Below are 19994 nucleotides of genomic sequence, written 5' to 3'. Positions count from 1 at the left end.
TTTTTTTTTTTTTTTTGGGTGTAAAAAACACCTGGTCATATTGTGAATGACTTAAAACAGAATTCAAAGAAGAAAAACTATGAAAGAAAAGATTAGGACTACGAAAGCAAAGATTAAGGAGGTTTTAAGCCAAATGAGCTGTGCATAACAATATGCAGATTTAAAAAGAGCCTGGATTGGTAATGTTGAGCAATGGCGGAGAAGCTCAGAATTGAAAGTACACTATAATGTTGCATAAATTTCTGCTGCTCTGTCAATATTTAACTGAAGGCTGTTTCTGTAGTGTTTACTAACCAAAATAAAGCTTATGAGCTATGTTCTAGTGTAAAACCTTTACATATAAAAAGTGGTTCAGTGATCGAAGAGCCACACTTCGTTTATTATGGAACTTTCTGTGTCACTAATGTTAAAAAACGTGCGCGTATGGCTGCTAAATTTTAGATTCAATTCATTTCCCCAAAAAAATAAATAAATAAATCACATGTGGTTTTTCTTATTGTTTAAATTCATTTTTTAAAAACGCTTTTTTGTTTAAAAACTACATTAATAAAATTAATTGAAAATAATTAAACTAAAATATTAATATATAAACATCAATGGATTTTGAAAATTATATTATATTTAAAAAGGAAAAGAAATTTTAAAAAAAAGAGATGGCGACAGTTACAGAAGTAGCAGTATAAATATGATGGTGGGCCAACACGTGGGGAATTACGTGACCAAACTTGTCGGATTTGGGCCCTATTCATCGACGTTGAAGCTTGATGATGGTATTGAGGTCGAGACTACTAATTAATCTCGACCCAGAAAAAAGGAAGAAAAAAGGAAGAAAAAGGAAGGTTTTGAATTTACTTCAATTTTTTTGGGAAAAAAAATAATAATAATAGTAATTTTCTATTATTTTCCATATTGGGGTCCCGAAGATAATAATCATCCTCTTCGAGTTTGATAAAAAACTGAGGCCCTACTTTCATCATCGTCTTAAAAAGTTGCTTCCTTTCATCTCCAGTGGCTGCCTTGTGAATGAAAGGTAGAATCTTTCTCTCATTTTTATTAAGTTTCTTGTCCTGCAAATGACTGCAATCAAAGTGATTTACAGCACTAATCTTATTTTAATCTCTAATATATGAGTCGTGGGTGAAAATATCAGTTCTTAAGAATTGCCTTTGTACGTGAATGTATGTATACATATTCAATTTCATTTATATTAACTTCATTTTTTTTGGATGATGATGATTTGAGTTTTTTTTTTTTTTTTTCTTTTGAACAAGCAATCTTGCCTCCAATTTTAATTGCATTGACCATGAAATTTATAGGATTTTTGTTAGATTTTTAAATATGGGTTAGTACTTTTGTATTAATATGTTGTATTACAAGTTACAACCAGTTTAATTTTCTCTCATATTCCTGCTTTTGGTCTCCGGGAAAATGTAGGAACAGAACCGCAAATAAAATTTTTCTTCTCTTCATGTTAGATTTTTGTTGCCTTAGAATGAAGCTCTATTAAGTTGGGATGTTTCTTTAGTTGATCTGGGCTTTTGTGTTAATAGACAGAAACCTGATTTTCATGATTTTAAATTATATCCTTGATGAATCATATGGTAAAGAATGAAGATTGTGAACTAGAGAAGGTTGTGAGATGAGCCCTGGTTGGAAGAACATATTATTTTATCTTGTCTAAGTTTCTTAAGTATTCCACATCTTTTATTTTCTTTTCTTTTCCTAGTTAGAGACCAATTCTCCAAACGCTCATAGATTCGTTTTTTTTCTCAATATATTGATGCTAAGGTTTCTTACTTAGTTCATTAGTTTCTTATCTATCCTAACAGTAAACAGAACAGGCTATTTTCTTTGGACTTCCTTCTAGTCTTTGTAAAATATTATTCGTGATTAATTTCTCTTGTTATACATAATTAAAATATTCTCCTTTTTTTTTTTTGTTTTGTTTTGTCATCTTGGATTACATTATATATCTAATTTCAATTAGTGAAAATGTAAACTAGATGTTTTCAATTGAGAATCATTTAGTTATTTTATTTGTTTTAAAACCTCGTTCATATAATATGAAAAAGTAAACTTGGGAGAGGTGTGCACATGGATAATTAATTTTCTTATGTGAAAAAAATAGAGAAACTTTTGCTATTGATTGAAGGATGTCTGGTTCATCAACTCAAAAGGTTGCTTGGACACCCAAGTGCCACAATATATTTATTGATTTATGTCTAAAACAGACATTAAAAGGGCATAAGCCTGGGACACATATTACTAAGGAGGACTGGAGGTGTATCGTTGAATCATTCCATAAAAGGTTAAGGTTAGGTATTACTTAAAACAAAGAATCACTGGGTCTTCATTAATCCCAGATTTGTAATAACAGTAGTTGATCACAGGCAAGCACAATTTCAATTTAAGAAACTCCAGTTCACTGACAAATTGGAAATCATTTTTGATGGAACTGTAGATACTGGAGGCATGGAATCTGCTGGTGCTATTTGTGGAAAGAGGCCAAATGATGGTTCTGCCACCTCCCTTTCTCTATCAGGAGAGCATAGTATAGAAATTATAGACGTGGAAAACGAGCATTTTTGTGATGTGCCTGTATCGAAGAGTGCTGATAAGGCTCAGAATAGACGATCTAGAGCGATTACCGGTGAACAGAGTTTATCTAGCACATCCACTCGGAAGGCAAGAGCCAATTGGGCTCCTGCCATCCACGAAGTTTTTGTTGATCTATGTCTAGAAGAGACTTTCAAGGGGAATAAACCAGGGACACATTTCAACAAAGAGGGTTGGACGAGCATTCTTGAATTGTTTCACAAGAAAACTGGTTTAAGGTATGATAGATTACAATTGAAGAACCATTGGGATGTCACCAAGGAACAGTGGAAAGTCTGGTGTAAGCTAATTGGCACAGCTAGCATGAAATGGGATCCAATTACGAATGAATTTGGTGCAACAGAAGCAGATTGGAGCAACTACTTACAGGTAAGCTATGTAACTTAATAATATTGTTATTTCTTTATGTTTCTATGGGAAACTAAGGAGGTTCTGGGTTGGTAATGGCATATTGTTTTTGCTTTGTTACAGAAAAACCCGGAAGCTACACAATTTCGTTTCGAAGAACTTCAGTGTGCTGACAAACTGGAAACCATATTTCATGGAACAACAGTTATTGGAGAGACAGAACCTCCTACTCAGCGTAGGAAGCATAATCACAATTCAAGTGCATCCATGTTGCATATGGAACAATCAATAAGCCCAAAGCCCCTGCGTATGGCCCCATGTCTTCCTAATCCTGTCGAACCAAGGACCCCATTAATAATTAATCAGAAGAGTGCTGTACCAGTTCCCACCGCACCAAACAAGCTTACCTATAGTATTGGTGAATGCATTGACTGCCTTGATGCAATGGAGGAAGTCAAACAAGGAAGTGACCTTTACTTGTTTGCATTGGATGTGTTCCTCAAGAAGGAATATAGGGAAATCTTTCTTCAACTAAAGAAGGCCAGTGTAAGAATTTCATGGTTGCAGCGTCTGCAATCAGTTGGTTCGCCATTGAAATAGGGTTGGTTTCTAGTTTAGAGTTTCTCTTGTTTGGTACATATAGCCTATAAGTTGTTTTTTTGGATAGATTCGAAAAGAAATTTTATAAGGTTTTAAGTTTCTGTGGTCTTTTAAGATGCTCTTGCACTTTCTTTTTAGCTTCAGAAAGCTAAATGGGGGTTTATAGGCCAAAGAAATGAATTTATTTCTTTTTTTCTTGCAGTTCTTAAAGGTTCTTGTTCTTTTTATGTTGCAGGTTGTTCATCAACTGTCCTTATAATGTGAGACACCTTCCTTTTTTCGATCGTTTGATTGGCTAAAAATAGTAGATCGGCTAAAATGGGTAAAGAGACATAAATAAAATAATAATTAACATGACAAAGTGTTGCACTTCTGCCATTGTAAATTGATAGTTTAGCATGATCTTCAAAACTTGTAATATTTAAACCTATGATTTTTTCTTTTTCTTTTTTTTTTTGAGAAATAAATCTAAGAATTTAATTACTTTATTTTCTATTTAGAATGGGTGGCTTATGCGTGACTAAACCATATGTTTTGAGGTTGTAGATTAGCTTCTTACCTTGATCCACATTATTGGATTCGGCTCCTCAGCTTATATTTTTTGTGGCGACTTTCACATACTTTAACACTTAAATGTATATAATTATTTTATCTTCCAAATATACTTATAAATATACGTATAAATGGCTTACCAATTCCACTCAATAAAATAGTTTGATATAAACTAAAACAACCAAACAACAAAAACAAAATAAATGATTCTACTTTGAATTTTAACTCAGATGAAGGCTTTAGATTCTACAGGTGTTAGGCTGTTAGAAAATTCATCTGAAAGATACTGCGCAAAAATATTCATACGAAGTTAAAACATATATTTACCACAACATAATTAAAATACCTGCTCTCTAATGCTCGATTTTTCAAATTTTATATTTTTGTTCTGAGTTGGTTTGTAATTTGTTTATTTTTAATAGTATCATTTCCAACCAAAATATATATATATATGTATATATGTTGGAACCTACATCCAAGAAAATAGTGGAAGAAAAAAATGATATAGAAAAAAATAAAAATAATACAATGGGTAAGAAACATAAAATATAACATCGATAAAAACTATATACAAGTTTCTTCTAACCAAAGCTTCTTGTATGGCTGATTTGGATTTACATGATAGTTGGGTGATGACGATAATTAATTAAAATTAAAAATTAAAAAATTAAAATTAAGACAGGAAAATATAATAATAATAATAATAAAAGAACAAACCGATTTTGCCACCTTGGAGTATGATCTATGATGTTTTATCTGCATTCTCCTTTTGATCCTCAAAATTGTAATATAATGGATTTGGAACCTTAAAAATGTGCTCTCTTGAATAGGAGCCTGTTAAAGCATCCAAGCGACTGCTTATCGTGCCCCTTAACCGAAAACCTTCTTTAAGCAATGCCGCCTTTCGTCTAGAAAGGTATTCACAGCTATCCATATGCATTTCGTCTTCTGATCTGCAAGAGCATTTATCATTTTGTCAAACTTCATATCTGACGGATAATACAGTTTCTAGCTGCTTTCCACTCAGATGAGAAAAAAAAATGGTAAGCTAAATGGATAACAAACATACTGACAAAATTTTGAAGTTCATTCAAGAACGTATCCTAGCAATCATGTTACATGGGCTCAAATTTCTTTTACAAACATAGTATGAGGCAAGAAATTAGGAGTGCTTTAGACTTAAACTGGGATTTTCATTCTTGCACCAAAAGATGTTGGCATCCAATGTTCCATGATGCTTTTTTCTTTAAGTGACATTATCAGAAGACCTCCATCACATTTAACTGACATAATAACATTCACATATAGTGCTAAAACAAAGGAACATAGCATTAGTACCTCATTATCAATGAAGACCAATCTCTGTATCCTGAAGAAACAAGGTGCTCTATGGTGGCATTCTTTTGTCTCTCAGCCCTTCTTGAAAACAAAACTAAAGTCCAGCTTCTATCGTGAAGTTTTTTGTAGATGTTATGAATAAGCATTTCTTTGAGATGCTTTACCTCTTCAATACAATTACTACAACCATACTGATCATATCTGTGCCAAAACACAACTCAATTTAATCAAGTCAATAGAATAGTACATCAAGATAAAAAAATAAAACAGAATCTAATAATCTACAAGTTAAAAGACTCAAAATTGGACAATCGGAAATATCAGACTAGCCCAAACATCTGATCCAGATTGATTAAACAAACTCATTTAACATTAAGAAAGGAATTAAATAGGCACATAATTCTCTCTGTTACCATAATTGAAGCTATTCTTTAAATATATTTACCCAGCCAATTATTCTTTTGCCTTATGGACAAAGAATAATTAAATCAAAATTCACCTCTAAAAACATAAGATGGTGGTGGTGGTGATGATGATGATGATGATGATGGAAGATGAAGCTTCTAGCACATGCAACTCTATAACAAAAACCTTTGATTTTACTTTAGAACCATGTGTACTTTGTACAAAAACATGGTCAATCACAAGTTGGAGAAAATATTATTTTCGTGCACACACAAAAAAACATAAAAGGTTGTGGGAAGAGGATGTCTGGTGACAACATTAAAAGAAATGACTTAAAGGGCAGAAGTTCTTTGCCTATTTCAAACAGTATACAAGTAAAATTTGAAGAAACATGTAAAAACATAGGCCTTTATAAAATTTGTAAGCCTTAGTGTGAATCTAGTAATGTCAAAAATCTAAAAGGTATTCCCAAAGAAGGAATAAGAAAATGTTTTGAAAGATACAAGGCAGTTACCTTTTTAGCAATATATTATCATTGTGAGGGTTTGAAGAAAGAATATCATCTACATCCATCAACACCACATCAAGACCATCATTTAGAGGGCTAACATTGCTGAAAAAGTTCTCTACCACCGACATGGTAGAGTTTAAATCTCTTGCATATTGGCCTTGTTTGATATACAGGACAGTGGGGACCCTGCAAACTATAGGGATGTGACCAGATTCCAAGTTGTTGAGCTCCGCATGCATAACAAAGATCTTGCATTTATTGTAGTCATAATCTGATTTCTGACTCTCAATAAGTCCTGCACTCCTACTTTGACAAGATTGCAGCATTACAGTAAGTGCAATCAGCAAAGTAATAAATAAAACCCCAATAGTTACAAGAGCAGCAATGAAAATTGTGGCAGCAAATGATGTCATGTAGAACCCCGTCTCTACCACATAATGGCTTTCTCTATCTGTGTTCAACAAAAAGGAAAAAGGTAATCTGTTACTAGAAATTTAGATTTAAGCTCAATATAACTTTTCTTGTCTCGCCCTGTTCTATCATATTAATAGTTAACAAAAGCATGGTAGATCATGTCACACATAGTCGTAGACAATAGACATGCACTCCAGAAGTTGTGTTGTACTAAACTAAGCAACCCCATACTAATTTTCAGAACAATGCTATTCAAATGCCATAGTAATTATTTTCATTCAATCCTATAATTAATAGTGTTTCTCGAGGTTTTAACTCCTCATTTGTTATTGATTTTTTAGCAAACATTTGACCATAAAAACCTTTAACTTCTTATTGAAGTTCATAAAGATGATTATGCTTACAGCCTTCTTCCACTTAAGCCATGTACACAAAGTCTATTGAATATTCATGTATAGTCCTCATGATTCACCAAATTTTGTACATTATATTTTCTATCTCTTTGGGTAGTAGAGAATAAAGATTAGAAAAGATGGCATTACCAGAACCTCCTCTACTGGAAAGACTCTGAGCAGAGTACTCCCGCTCCATTTGATGCCCATAAGCAGACATGGTTCTAATCTAACCAGCAGATTACTGGTTCAGCAGTAGCAATATGGTATTGCAGATCCCTCCGGTTAATAGAAGGGTCACCAGCTATTTACAAAGACAAATTCATTAATACGATGCTCTCATTTTAGCCTTGCACTGTAACTGTAAAGCAAATTTCAAATATAATATGTCTAGTTAAAATCATAACTTACAAGAAACTTCAAACATTATGCTGACAGCTATCAGAAAACGCCTCTATCTCTTTTGCCTATAATAGAGGATAAAATTTCATGATCAAGAAGCTGAAACTATCTCCATTTATGTATGTATATACCTTGTGCAGAAAGTCGTTATGTATTAATACTATGAACCATATCACTCAATAGAGACCCACTACCACCCTTCGGCCACATCTAGGAAGCTCGATCAAATTTTACAATCTACAACCTTTGGATGAACCCCAAGTTCATCAAAATAACACATAGGTATGAAATCAGACCCACAAAAGTTTCAAGAGACTATGTCATGAAAATTCCAGTCATTCCACAGCATGAGCCCGAATTAATTAAAAAAAAAAAAAATTTGTTTTTTGACACCAACCCTTTACTCTTTTAGCCATGATTTTTCAATCTAAGATTAAAAAAAAAAAAATTAAAAAAATTAAAAAAATTTAAAACAAAATCAGTCATAAAGAAAGCTAATAATCTCCTGAATACTTAAAAAGCCGGATCAAGCTAATAATCTCCTGAACACTTAAAAAGCCGGATCAGATATTTTATTCACTGCCAAGGACGAGAGAGAGAGAGAGAGAGAGAGAGTACCTGAGAGAGACGTTGGAAAGATGGTTGTTTCTGGGACAGCAAGAAGATAAGAGTCTCGAAGCACTATAAATCCCGGAGGCAGATATTTCGCCATTAATCTCTATCACTGTCTTTCCCGTGAGGAAGTTTCCTTTCTTACACTCCAAAAGTTGGTTTCTTTTTACATTGGGACCTGTTTGTCATTGCATTTCGATGAAAGGGTAATTTTGTCTCAAATCTCTATGAACCGATAGCTACAAGTTCTGGGTCCGACCATATAGATTATAGGAAAAATCAAAAAAACAGTTCGTACCATGGGTCCCTGTTAATTATTACAATAATTCTTAAAATATGGTTGTGCACGTGAGAGTATACTTACTACTTTTCAATTAGAAAATATTTTAGAGAAAATAAATTTTGAATAATATCTTCCATGTTGGGTAAACATAATTTCATTTCTAAATGTTTAAATATGGATATGCAAAATAATTCACATTCTTTGATCACATACCACATCTTCAAATTTTGGATACATATCATTATGATATTTTTTTTAAAAAAAATTATAAATTATCTCAAATCTCACCCTCATTATTCGAATTTATATTCTTATAGTATAGATAGAAATATTTAACCATTGAAGCTATATTTTTTAATCATTATGATCTTATTTGATAACATGTTGTTTGTTTTTTATTTATCCATAGAAAAACAAAAATAAAAACCAATATAATTTCATATGGTTTTTCAGTTTGTATTTATGTGTTTTTTTCTTTTTCTTAACTTTCTAAGTTATAATTAATAACTAATATTTGAAATAAACAAACTAAATATAATTAAATAGAGAAAACTAAAAATAAAAAACTAACACATTAGCATTAGCAAATGACAATGAGTATTGGATTTTTAATATATTAAATCATATATATGTTTACCAAATGAAACTGACAACTAAATTTTTAATATATTAAATCATATATATGTAGTATAATTATTTCTAATTTGATAATATTTAATAATATTATAACCATTGATTTTATATATAACAGTGGATTTTGAAATTTTTTTACGAATACAGTTATATAAAATTTAATACCATATATTTTGTCTAAACTCTAAAATAAATCCCAATTTAATGTTTTATAAAATTTGTAACCGTAAACAGATTTAATAGGAAAGAGAATTAATCAACACAAATAATAATAATAATTTAGAAAGAAAAAAAAATATATATATATATATATCTATATATATTTGCGATTGAAAATAAATTTTAAGAACTACATCGATTAATGGATAGTAAATAATTTTTATTTAAAAATTTTAACGTCAAATAATTTCTTTTCTTTTATATATATATATATATTTTTTTTTAACACGTTTATATATATATATATATATATATATATTAGGAATGAAATATTGGGGGAATTCAAACTCTGATTTTTTTTTTCCTTAATAAATTAATAAAGGAGATCAATGATGAAAATATCGGTATCGATGAAAATGTCGAAAGTATAATTTTATGAAAATATCGATAAAATTATAGAAATTGTAAATATTTCATTTACAATATAGATTTTTGCATATGAAATAATTAATATAGTAAAATAGTATAAAAATACAATAATTAGAATATAATAATAATAAAATAGTCTATAAATATTAAAAATTGTTGTAAGTAAAAAAAATACAGTATTTCTTATACCAATATTCAAATTTTTTTTTACCATTAGTCAAGAGTAGGAATGGGTCAAATCCGAACCGGCCCGACCAAACTGACCGATCCAAATTATTTGGTTTGGTTTGCGTTGGGTTTAAGTCTTTAAACAGATCAGTTCGGTTATGGATATAAAAAAACCCTTTATGTTTGGTTCGAAAGAAATTTTATCCAATCTAACCTGAATCAACCGGATCCATCTTATATAATATGTTTTATTATTGAAAATTGATAATTAAAAAGGCCTAAAGAAACTTTATACAATTTTGGTCTAATATGTAAAATTTATATTTCAAAATAGTATAAATAAACCTGTCAAAAAAAAAAAAAAAGCATAAATAAAGAAGTTTGGGTCAAGGTTCAACATGAGATCCAACATGAGAGCCAAATTGATCCAAACCGTGAACCCAACCCAAACTGACCAATGGCCATTGGTTTGGTTCGGTTTCGGGTTGAACATGGTGGTCGTTTCGGCTCGGTTTCATATTCAATCCAAACCGAATTGATCAGTTCGATTTAAAAAAACCCATAAAACCAAATCGACCCATATTATTGGCGACATCTCAATGATTTCCTCGACATTTTCTTCCTTGAAGGGGATTTCATCATTTCAAACTTAAATATTTAGTAGGAAAAAAATAGCGGTTTTACTACTAGATTGTGTTATGAGGATTATAATCAATAATTCACCAAATCAAAAGAAACAAGAAAATTAAAGTTTGTATAATTCTAATTTAATATATATGTTACTCCATTAGTGTATTTTTCCCATTCCTAGTAAGCGTGATCAATATAGGGGAAGCATTCTTCTTTTTTTCTCGGAGAGGAATGATAGCTTGAAATCCAATTAACTTACCCAAATTGCCAAAGGCAGAAGTTTGATCGAAACCGGAATTTTTTTTTGTTTTTTCAGTCAGCCAAAGGAATAAATAAATAAAAGAGCAGCAACAAACTTTGTTCCCTACACGGGAGAATAGTAACCAGACATAACTATTCACCCTCCTTGCATTCAAATTCACGTTTGTGACCTAGACAAAATACAAGAGCACTCTGGAGAAATTGCTGAGGTTGAAAAAAGCCACTTTTGACACTTCTCCATGTCCCATTTCTTGTAGGCATTGATTACCCACAAGCACATTTATCTCCACCTGATTGAAATTTTCAAAACCAATTTCACTAGAAATGCCAGAAGATGTAATTCTTGGGCAAACCTCATCACCAAAACTTTAATTTATAATAGTTCACATCTATTTCCGTGCTATTACAACTTATGAATGCCAAGTATCAACTTCTCAAACGTTATGTTGATTACTGGCATGTTCAGGCATTATACTTCAATCTTGGCTTCTACTAGGCACCCAAAAATGATACAGTTCTTCCTAAGCGATCTCAATCTGATCGAGTTTTACCTAACAAAATGATTGAATCCTAAGTACACAGTGAATCCTAAGTACACAGTGAAAATTTGGATCTTGTTGGTCCCTTCATCAGGTCTTCAACTATGAGATCAAAACACTGTTTTACCATCCACCAAGTTCACTACTCTGTGGACCTCCCTTGCCAATTTAACAGCAACTCCAACATAGTTGTGTGGTGTCAACTTTAATAGATTGGTTTTTGCCTCCTTGGGTAATTCTAAACCTTCAATAAATTTTCTTATACTTTCTTTGGTAACTTCTCTTCCTCTGGTTAGTTCCTTCAATTTCTCATAAGGCTCGGGAACATCATATCTTCGCATAACCTGTATACAAATAAAGTGTAATTGGTTAGTGTATTCCTTTAGAGAGAAAATAATAGAAAACAAACAGAACTGATCAGGAAGACAACTAGAGGAAAGATACATACAGTTTGTATTGGTTCAGCAAGAATCTCCCAACAATTATCCAAGTCCTCATGCAGCCGAGCTTCATTGACCTAAATTTCAAAACATTTTCAGTCAAAAATATTTCCCTATACAGAATCAACTTTTTCCTTGTGTAGAGATATTCATTTAAAAATGTCAATTCAGCCGGTCAAAACAATCATTCCTTAGGTAGTGCCAACTCTCCAGATATTATAACTCTTATTAATATTTTCTAGTGTAAGCGAAGCTAGAACATCTGTAACACTTAATAAACATGTTATTGTGTCATCTGATCTATCATATTTCAATAGATAAGAATCCCTCCATTTCATACTAAATAACTTGTCAAATACTGCTGCATCAACATAACCTCCAGACAAGCAATGTAGAGCCAGTATTAATAACATACCTGAAGCTTTGCAATTCCTTGCAGCGTGCTTTTGTAGGCAAGAAGAGAGTGTCCCAGTCCCAAGCCCAAGTTTCTTAGAACGGTTGAATCAGTTAAGTCACGCTGCAAATATAAAACATGGAAAAGGGAAAAAATTGAAGCCAAGGAACACTTTGCAACCACTTTCTCTAAATAATACAAAGGTAACCATAATACTAAAACCAATTAAAACTGTGATTGCATTGCTGATTGAAAAAACAACTAATTTGATAAGAAAAATCACATTCATCCACCATAAATTTCAGAACATGCTAGTATCTACACAACACCTTCGGCATCATTAGTCAAATCTCAATGTTCCTGTGCTGGAAGGAATCAAGATAAAATAGAAACTAGAGTATATTTTACCTGCCATCTCGAGATAGGTAACTTCATGCTTAAGTGAGATAGATTTGCATTAGCCACGCCAAGATTACCTTCACTGTTTTCAAAATCAATAGGGTTTACCTTATGAGGCATTGTTGAAGATCCAATCTCACCGGCTTTAGTTATCTACTCAAATTAAAAATGAAATGTTATATTTTAATTTACATGATGAAAATTATTTATCATTCAAAAGAACATTAGAATACTCACCTGCTTAAAGTAACCCAAAGATATGTAACCCCATATATCTCTATCAAAATCAATCAATACATTGTTGAACTGGCAAATTGCATCAAAAAGTGCCGCCATATAGTCATGAGATTCAATCTGAAAAACCAGCCAAGTGATTTAATCAGAAGATTATGCATGTTTGGTAGGAGGGAAATGGAGGACAGATATTCAACATTAATAAAGGAAAGGAAAAGGTAAGTCATTTATTTAACAAAACACAAAAGAGAAAAGAAGATCAGCCAGCCCTTCTTAGCCCACCAAGAATCACTCTCCCTAATTTATAAATTTTTCCTCCTTTCATACCTCTCTGTTCCTTCATAATTTCATCCTTCCTTCCATAGTGCTAGTTTCCATTCAAAAAGTTTTAAAAATATCTCATTCTTTTTGAAAATTTCTTCTTAATCAGTACAGCAGAGGTCAATATCATTATTCAAAGTTATCACTAACAGACAAACCAATAACTGAAAATGTTAATCATAAAATCAAAAGAAAGGAAGGGGCTTTCCCCACAAATACTCATAATTTGTAAATACTAAGTAACATAAGGATATAGGAGTAACAAGTGCAACAAACATACTTGAGTAACATAAGGATTGAAACTCAATCCAAGCGAGGTTACAAACTCTTCAGCAATTTGGGGCCAGTCAACATCAGGATATGCAACGAGATGGGCATTGTAATTACCAACGGCACCAGCAAGTTTTCCCAGTATCTCAACTTGGGAAATTTTCCCCCTGATCTCACTTAACCTGTAAGCAAAATTTGCCATTTCCTTGCCCAAGGTTGTTGGTGTAGCTGGCTACAAGAGGAACAAGTAAAAGTACAATATAAATCATGCTAGAAAGTATGAAGAAATAAAAGATGACAGACAATTATAGCAACTAATAGAGTTGAAAATATGATCCTTTCACACCATTGCTCAGAATTTAAATATTTTCACAAATTTCTATGATCAAGGTGGAGGAATTAGAAACAGCCTTGTTAAAAGCAGATGCAGTTAGTTAGATACACCTAAGAAATAGCTATTCACCTGGCCATGGGTGCGAGAAAGCATGGGAATATGGGCGTTCTCCTCAGCCATGTTACATATTTCCTTAATCAAATCAATAATAGTTGGAAAAATAACATTTTCCAAAGCATCTTTCAGCATCATTGCATGAGAAAGATTGTTGATGTCTTCAGATGTGCAGGCAAAATGGAAAAATTCAAGGACCTTCAACAGGAAACAGAATGAATAGTTGATCTTCAGATTTTGAACATTTATTATACAAACATGACAGTCAAATATATTTTAAAAAAATCCAGAAACCAACCAAGTGTATCTAAACCTTAGCTATCTCTGGATGTGACTGACACTTTTGCTTCAAGAAGTACTCCACGGCTTTCACATCATGATTTGTCACTTTTTCAATCTTTTTAATTTCCAATGCATCATTCAGGCTAAACCCATCAACTAGTCCTTGCAAATAAGAACGGCCATCTTCGCTGACACTAGGCACCTCTTCAACTTCAGGAATTTGGGAAAGTTTCAACAACCATTGTACCTGAGACATATTAATTATCAATATTGAAATGCATACCCCAAAAAATTGGAAAGAGATTCGTAATCAGTTAATTTAAACTGAACTAAAAAATTTACAATATTTATCTGACCCATTGGACATCGTAGCATGGTGCTTATATTCTTCTTTCAGAAACAACAAATTCAACAGGTTCTAAAAAAATGAGAATTAGAAATATACCTCAACTAAAACCCTATAGTAGATTAGTGCATATTCACTCGTATAAGGAGCCAATTCTTTCACTTTATTCCAATATCGACCATCCAACGGCGATATAGCTGTCAAATTCGAAAGCTCAAATTCAGCAGATTCTCTACGCAGTTCCGCAGGCTTACTATTATTCACCACCTGACAAATCAAATTCAAACAAAACCCAAAAAAAAAAAAAACAAAAAAAAAAACCCAAGATTGCCCACTAATAGTCTGTGAAATTTATGGTTAAATAACAACAATTGAGCTTTAAAAATAATAATAAACAGTAACTAAACCTTCTGAAATGAGATATTTGTGCCGCTACGTGATAATGATGAGGAAGCCATTGAAGAGCGATAAAGGTAGAAGCTTGGACGGTCGCTGGGTCTCTGATGGTTTGCCGGTAAAGGGCTAAAGCAAGGGAATCGGTTGGTGTTAAAGACCTTGGACATAGCTCCAAACTCCATGAAAAAGCGTTGGGCCCGAAACAGAGAGCGGAAACTTAGACCTGAACTAGAAGTGTTGCTGCGGCCTCTTCTTTTTCTTTTGTCAGAAAAAATTGATTTCAAAAATTCGAAGGGTTAAATTGATAGTTTGTGACCCTCAAGTTTATCGTAATAACGAATCTGGGATTTTATATAGTTTTAAAACTTTCGATGAGATCTTATATATGCTATTTCATTATACATTAAATTCAATTAACAAAAAAACAAAGAGTGATTCAAAAAAAAAAAAAAAAAAAATCAGAAGAAGAATGCAAGTTTGGTAATGATTTATTCTTAATTAAAATATTTTAAAACTTGCGTTAATTTTGTTAATTTATTTCTATCAATATCAATTATGAACCTTTTTTCTTAAGGTATGAATTTTATTGTTTTTTAATTAACATTTTTTAAAACTTATATATATGTGCAATTCACATATGCCTCTCATATATAATTTCTAAATAAGTTGTAAGCAATTAAGAGCCAAAATTATAAAATTTAAGGTATTTCGTAATAAAATGATCAGAAAGAAAATGCAAATTCCACAATAAAGTTATCAAAAGTTTGAATCGTATACCAACCAATGAGAACTCGTCAATGTTTATTTTGTCCATAATTACAATAATAAAATGTGGCCACGAATCAATAAAAATCCTTGAAATTTCATTGTTCTAATTCATCAAATTGTAATTTATCAAATTGTAATCTACTAGGTGAGAAATTTATTTTGTAATGTTATACCATTTGTAACATCCGATTAATATCCGATATGCAATTTTTTTTATTTTAGACAGTAATCATTATTATATTTGAATCTTAATCTGTATTTGAAAAATATAAGGTTGGATATTAAATAACTTATTAATATCTTATCTTGTAATTATTCGCAATAAGTATCATGATCTACCCTTTTGGAAGGTTCAACTGTTAAATTCGTTGTTTGCTTACAGGCTCCATATAATTCAAAAATATGTTTGGTTATATTTTTAGTTTTCTGTTTTCGAAACATTGTTTTCAGAAATGAAAATAGAAAGTTATTTTCTCTTGTTTAACGAAAACAAGAATCGTTTGGCTGTTGATGTTTGAAAACAGTTTTCAACACCAAAACACAGAAAACATGTTTGGTTTAATAGTTTTCAAAAAAAAATTAAATAGTTTTTGTTTTTTTGTGTTTTTTTTTATTTTTTTATTTTTTACATACAAGGTTTGGTTTTTTTTTTTTTTTCATACAAAGAATCTTATATATAATATATGTAGCTATAATATATATATATATATATACATGATATTAATTCATTCACATATTAATGAATTATATACATATATATATATATAATATAATATAAAATATATATTAAAATATAATATAACATTTTTTTTCCGTTAAACTTTTTTTTCTATTATTATTGATCCATTTTTTTTCCTATTATTATTGATTCATTGATATTATAATATATATATATATATTTATTTATTTATATGTATGTATATAGTTATATACTTTTTTTGACTGTGTATATTTAATTTTTTTATTGGTTTATAATTAGTTTTCTAGAACTATATCTCTCCATTCCATGTGTACCACATTATCAATCACTTATTTTTTTATTAATTAATTATGAAATCTAATTGATATTATATAATAAAATAATTGTTACTAATAGGATATTAAATTTTATAAGTCTAATATAAAATCTCCAACTATAAATATCCATTAAATTACTAATTTTTACATATTACTAACATAGTCATGCCACATTACTTGTAAAAGTTGATTTCGATAAGCTGCCATAGCTGTTGCTGCTTCGTCTGACAAATCTATACTATTGTTTGATCCACTTGTACTTGCTTTTTCTTCTTCAATCTCTTGCTCTTCTTCATCCCATTGTCTAAACATAACATCATTTTGTGCCTACTTTCGAATGAAATTATGTCGTGTACAACAAACTATAACTATCAAAGGTGACAACTTTGTTTGTAAGGTGACATTATTTTTAAAATTCGAAACCGCGCTTTCAACACACAAAAACAACGTTCAATAACATTTCTAAGTGAAGAATGCCTATAATTAAACAGTTCTTTTGGTCCTTTACCATGGTATTTTTGCAAATGATATCTTTCACCTCGAAATGGAGGAAGAAAACCCATGGTACATGGAAATCCAAAATCGACAATATAATATTCATCTAAAAAGATAGTAAAAATGAAATCATGTATTATACAACTAAAAAAATCAAATAATACAATAAATTTTTTTATGTTTACCTTCTTTAGGTAATGAAAATTTATTCTCAGATCTTATAATTGCCTCAAGAAAAACTCTTGAATCATTTACAGTGCCCTCCCAGCCAGTATAAATGAAAGTAAACATTATGTCGAATTGCATGCACATAAAACATTTTGAGTCACTATAGATTTTCTACCTCTATAGCAAACTTGCTTTTCAGCAGGAACATGTAACAGCCCAAACCATTTACATGCGATATTATCCTCTTTGGGCTTGGGGAATCCTCTTACAACCCAGTCCTCAAGGTTTTAAAAGGCCTCGCAAAAGAAAGGTATCCACACCCACTTATAAGGAGTGTTTTGTTCCCCTTTCCAACTGATGTGGGATTTTAAATCCTCCCCCCTTGGGACCCAGCGTCCTTGTTGGTACATCGATCCGAGTACTGGCTCTGATACCAACTATAACAGCCCAGACCATCCGCATGCGATATTGTCTTCTTCGGGCCTGGAGAATCTTTTTACAACCCAGCCTTCAAGGTTTTAAAAGGCCTCGCAAGAGAAAAGTATCCACACCCACTTATAAAGAGTGTTTCGTTCTTCTTTCCAACCGATGTGGGACATCACAATTCTCCCTCCTTGGGGCCCAGAGTCCTCGCTGGCACACCAATCCGGGTACTGGCTCTGATACCAACTGTAACAAGCCAGACCATCTGCATGCGATATTATCCTCTTTGGGCCTGGGGAATCCTTTTACAACCCAACCCTCAAGGTTTTAAAAGGCCTCGCAAGGGAAATGTATCCACACCCACTTATAAGGAGTGTTTCGTTCTCTTTTCTAACCGATGTGGGATTTCACAAATATGTGCGCTTATATATGTGCTATCAATTGCAACAATACATTTCTGAAAACACCAAAATATTATAATATTAGTTTTAAAAAAGCAACTGAGAGTAACAAAATTCATAAATTATATTTACAAAAGCAAGTATTTACCTCAACCATGGAAAATATCTTGGATTGTTGATGATATGTGAAGGCAATTGAGAGTTTGTATGGCATGTCAATTCTTTTCCAAGTCTACATATTGCTCTTAATGTCAAAGTGAAATGTCTATCCACAGTTTCAAGGGAATGTTGAAAACGATCCGCTATAAGTCTCATTCCCACATTGTAACCAATTATTATAAGAAACATAGCAAGTGCTTCTTCAACTCTAACTTCTTTAGTATCTTTCAAATATTCATGTTGCTTCAAAAAAGTACAAAGAGAAAAAAAAGTATTTTTGTCCATACAAAACAACTCATAGCATGTTTTTTTAATGCCCATTCAACAATTCTGTTATAAAATTTTGACCACTCAACATTGAAGTTCTTTGAGGTATTTTTTCTAGAAAACATTCAGTGTACTCACATGCATCAAGAAACATCATAAAGTCTTGAAAATCTTCACCTGAACTAGAGGAAGAGGAACTATCTATATCATCCATAGATGAGTTTTAACTATTGTCCTTCCGGCATATAATATTAAAATATAAATATATATTAAGATGAAAGAATTAAGAGATCTCAACTTCTAAAACAATTTAACCATCTGGTAACCAAGCACATCATTAACCAATTGTAGGCAAACATAACATTCATTTGAACATATCATATAAACATATAAAATCCAAAAAATCCAAACATATAAAACATACAAAAATCTAAAATAATCCAAACATATTATCCCAAAAACATTAAACCGACAAAATTAAATCCTAATGTATCAAATCCAACTAAAGATATAAGTATGATATATGATAATGTAGCTAAAGACTATCTAACCAAGCCTTCTTCCAAGGCGAAGACATATGAATAAATATCGCTCTCCAATCTGCCTCTCTCGACTTTTGTACTGCTTTAAGATAAGTAGCATCGTCAACTCCATCTATTGCTTCAAGAAGGCTCACACATGTAGCAATGGAACAATCTTTTACATTACCAATACTATTATCATCCACACTATAGGAACTTTTATATATTTCTGCTTTAGCTTTAGCAACTTCTGTCTTTGCCTTTGCTGTCTTCAAATTGCTTGTTAATTTATCAAAAGTTTAGAGGATCATCACGACTAGTGCTAACATGTACACTCTCAGCCTCCAATTCCATCTTATCATCAGTATTGGGGTGGATCACTAGTAGATGCATGACGAAACACTCTAGTAACAATTGACTTGTTAAATATAATTCCTAATAGCTTGTAATGCTTACATCCTTTCTTTTGAAATGAAATTGCTTTAGGATGCGGCTAAAAGAATAAATAATATATTCAACATATAATAATAATAATAATAATATATTGTATATCCTCAAATGAAAGTATATATACCCGTGTATAGTTTTGCCACATTTCCTTTGTAGCGTTCACAGTATTAGTTTCAGTATCCCAACCAAATCCAGTTTGTTGCAATAGCTCACCAGACTCATGATGCTTACTCCGAAGCCTATTGAATTTTTGCTTAATTTGCTTCATGTTGTAGTTTCTTTTAGACTTATTATTCAGAGCTTCAAGCATATTAGTCCATTCCTTTGAAGTGAACTGCCCATCTTTTATACCACCCTTATTTATCAAATCTACCATAACATCTATATAAATCTTTTCATTGGTAGCACCTATAGAGTTGAATCATCACCACCATCATTTTCCATTGTGGACATCGTAAAAGTATATTACAGAAAAAATAGACAGCAGAATTAAAGCAATCATC

The 19994-nt window shown here is 31.6% G+C and overlaps 3 protein-coding genes across 6 annotated transcripts; 1 reads left to right on the top strand and 2 right to left on the bottom strand.

Annotated features, from left to right (window-relative positions):
* The first annotated feature begins 789 nt into the window (after positions 1–789).
* Positions 790–3845, top strand: LOC107413764 (L10-interacting MYB domain-containing protein). Of its 2 annotated transcripts, XM_048470492.2 has the most exons (4): positions 790–1030; positions 2462–2985; positions 3088–3565; positions 3800–3845. In XM_048470492.2, exons 1-3 carry the CDS (start codon positions 1024–1026, stop codon positions 3562–3564), a joined length of 1008 nt encoding a protein of 335 aa, XP_048326449.2. In that variant the 5' UTR covers positions 790–1023; the 3' UTR covers position 3565; positions 3800–3845. The 2 variants fall into 2 exon arrangements, with proteins under 2 accessions (XP_048326449.2, XP_015877292.3); XM_016021806.4 differs by having other exon boundaries at positions 3088–3845.
* A 755-nt stretch (positions 3846–4600) lies between these two features.
* Positions 4601–8354, bottom strand: LOC107413763 (uncharacterized protein At2g39920). Of its 3 annotated transcripts, XM_016021804.4 has the most exons (6): positions 8197–8350; positions 7588–7643; positions 7327–7480; positions 6374–6821; positions 5455–5655; positions 4601–5069 (listed from the first exon to the last, which is right to left on the bottom strand). In XM_016021804.4, exons 3-6 carry the CDS (start codon positions 7394–7396, stop codon positions 4859–4861), a joined length of 930 nt encoding a protein of 309 aa, XP_015877290.3. In that variant the 5' UTR covers positions 7397–7480; positions 7588–7643; positions 8197–8350; the 3' UTR covers positions 4601–4858. The 3 variants fall into 3 exon arrangements, with proteins under 3 accessions (XP_015877290.3, XP_015877291.3, XP_024927976.3); XM_016021805.4 differs by lacking the exon at positions 7588–7643 and having other exon boundaries at positions 8197–8354; XM_025072208.3 differs by lacking the exon at positions 7588–7643 and having other exon boundaries at positions 7327–7537; positions 8197–8345.
* Positions 8355–11090: 2736 nt separating this feature from the next.
* On the bottom strand, positions 11091–15143 carry LOC107413761 (uncharacterized). Its single transcript, XM_016021803.4, has 10 exons — positions 14834–15143; positions 14526–14693; positions 14112–14327; positions 13814–13996; positions 13361–13582; positions 12763–12879; positions 12535–12678; positions 12148–12249; positions 11741–11809; positions 11091–11636 (listed from the first exon to the last, which is right to left on the bottom strand). The coding sequence occupies exons 1-10, from the start codon at positions 15002–15004 to the stop codon at positions 11403–11405; spliced, it is 1626 nt and encodes a 541-aa protein (XP_015877289.3). The 5' UTR covers positions 15005–15143; the 3' UTR covers positions 11091–11402.
* Between the last annotated feature and the right edge of the window lie 4851 nt (positions 15144–19994).

Source organism: Ziziphus jujuba, chromosome 8 (genome assembly GCF_031755915.1).
Source record: "Ziziphus jujuba cultivar Dongzao chromosome 8, ASM3175591v1".
NCBI classification, from domain to species: Eukaryota; Viridiplantae; Streptophyta; class Magnoliopsida; order Rosales; family Rhamnaceae; genus Ziziphus; species Ziziphus jujuba.
Note: the sequence above shows the minus strand (reverse complement) of the source record. Positions and strands in the feature narration are given on the sequence as shown.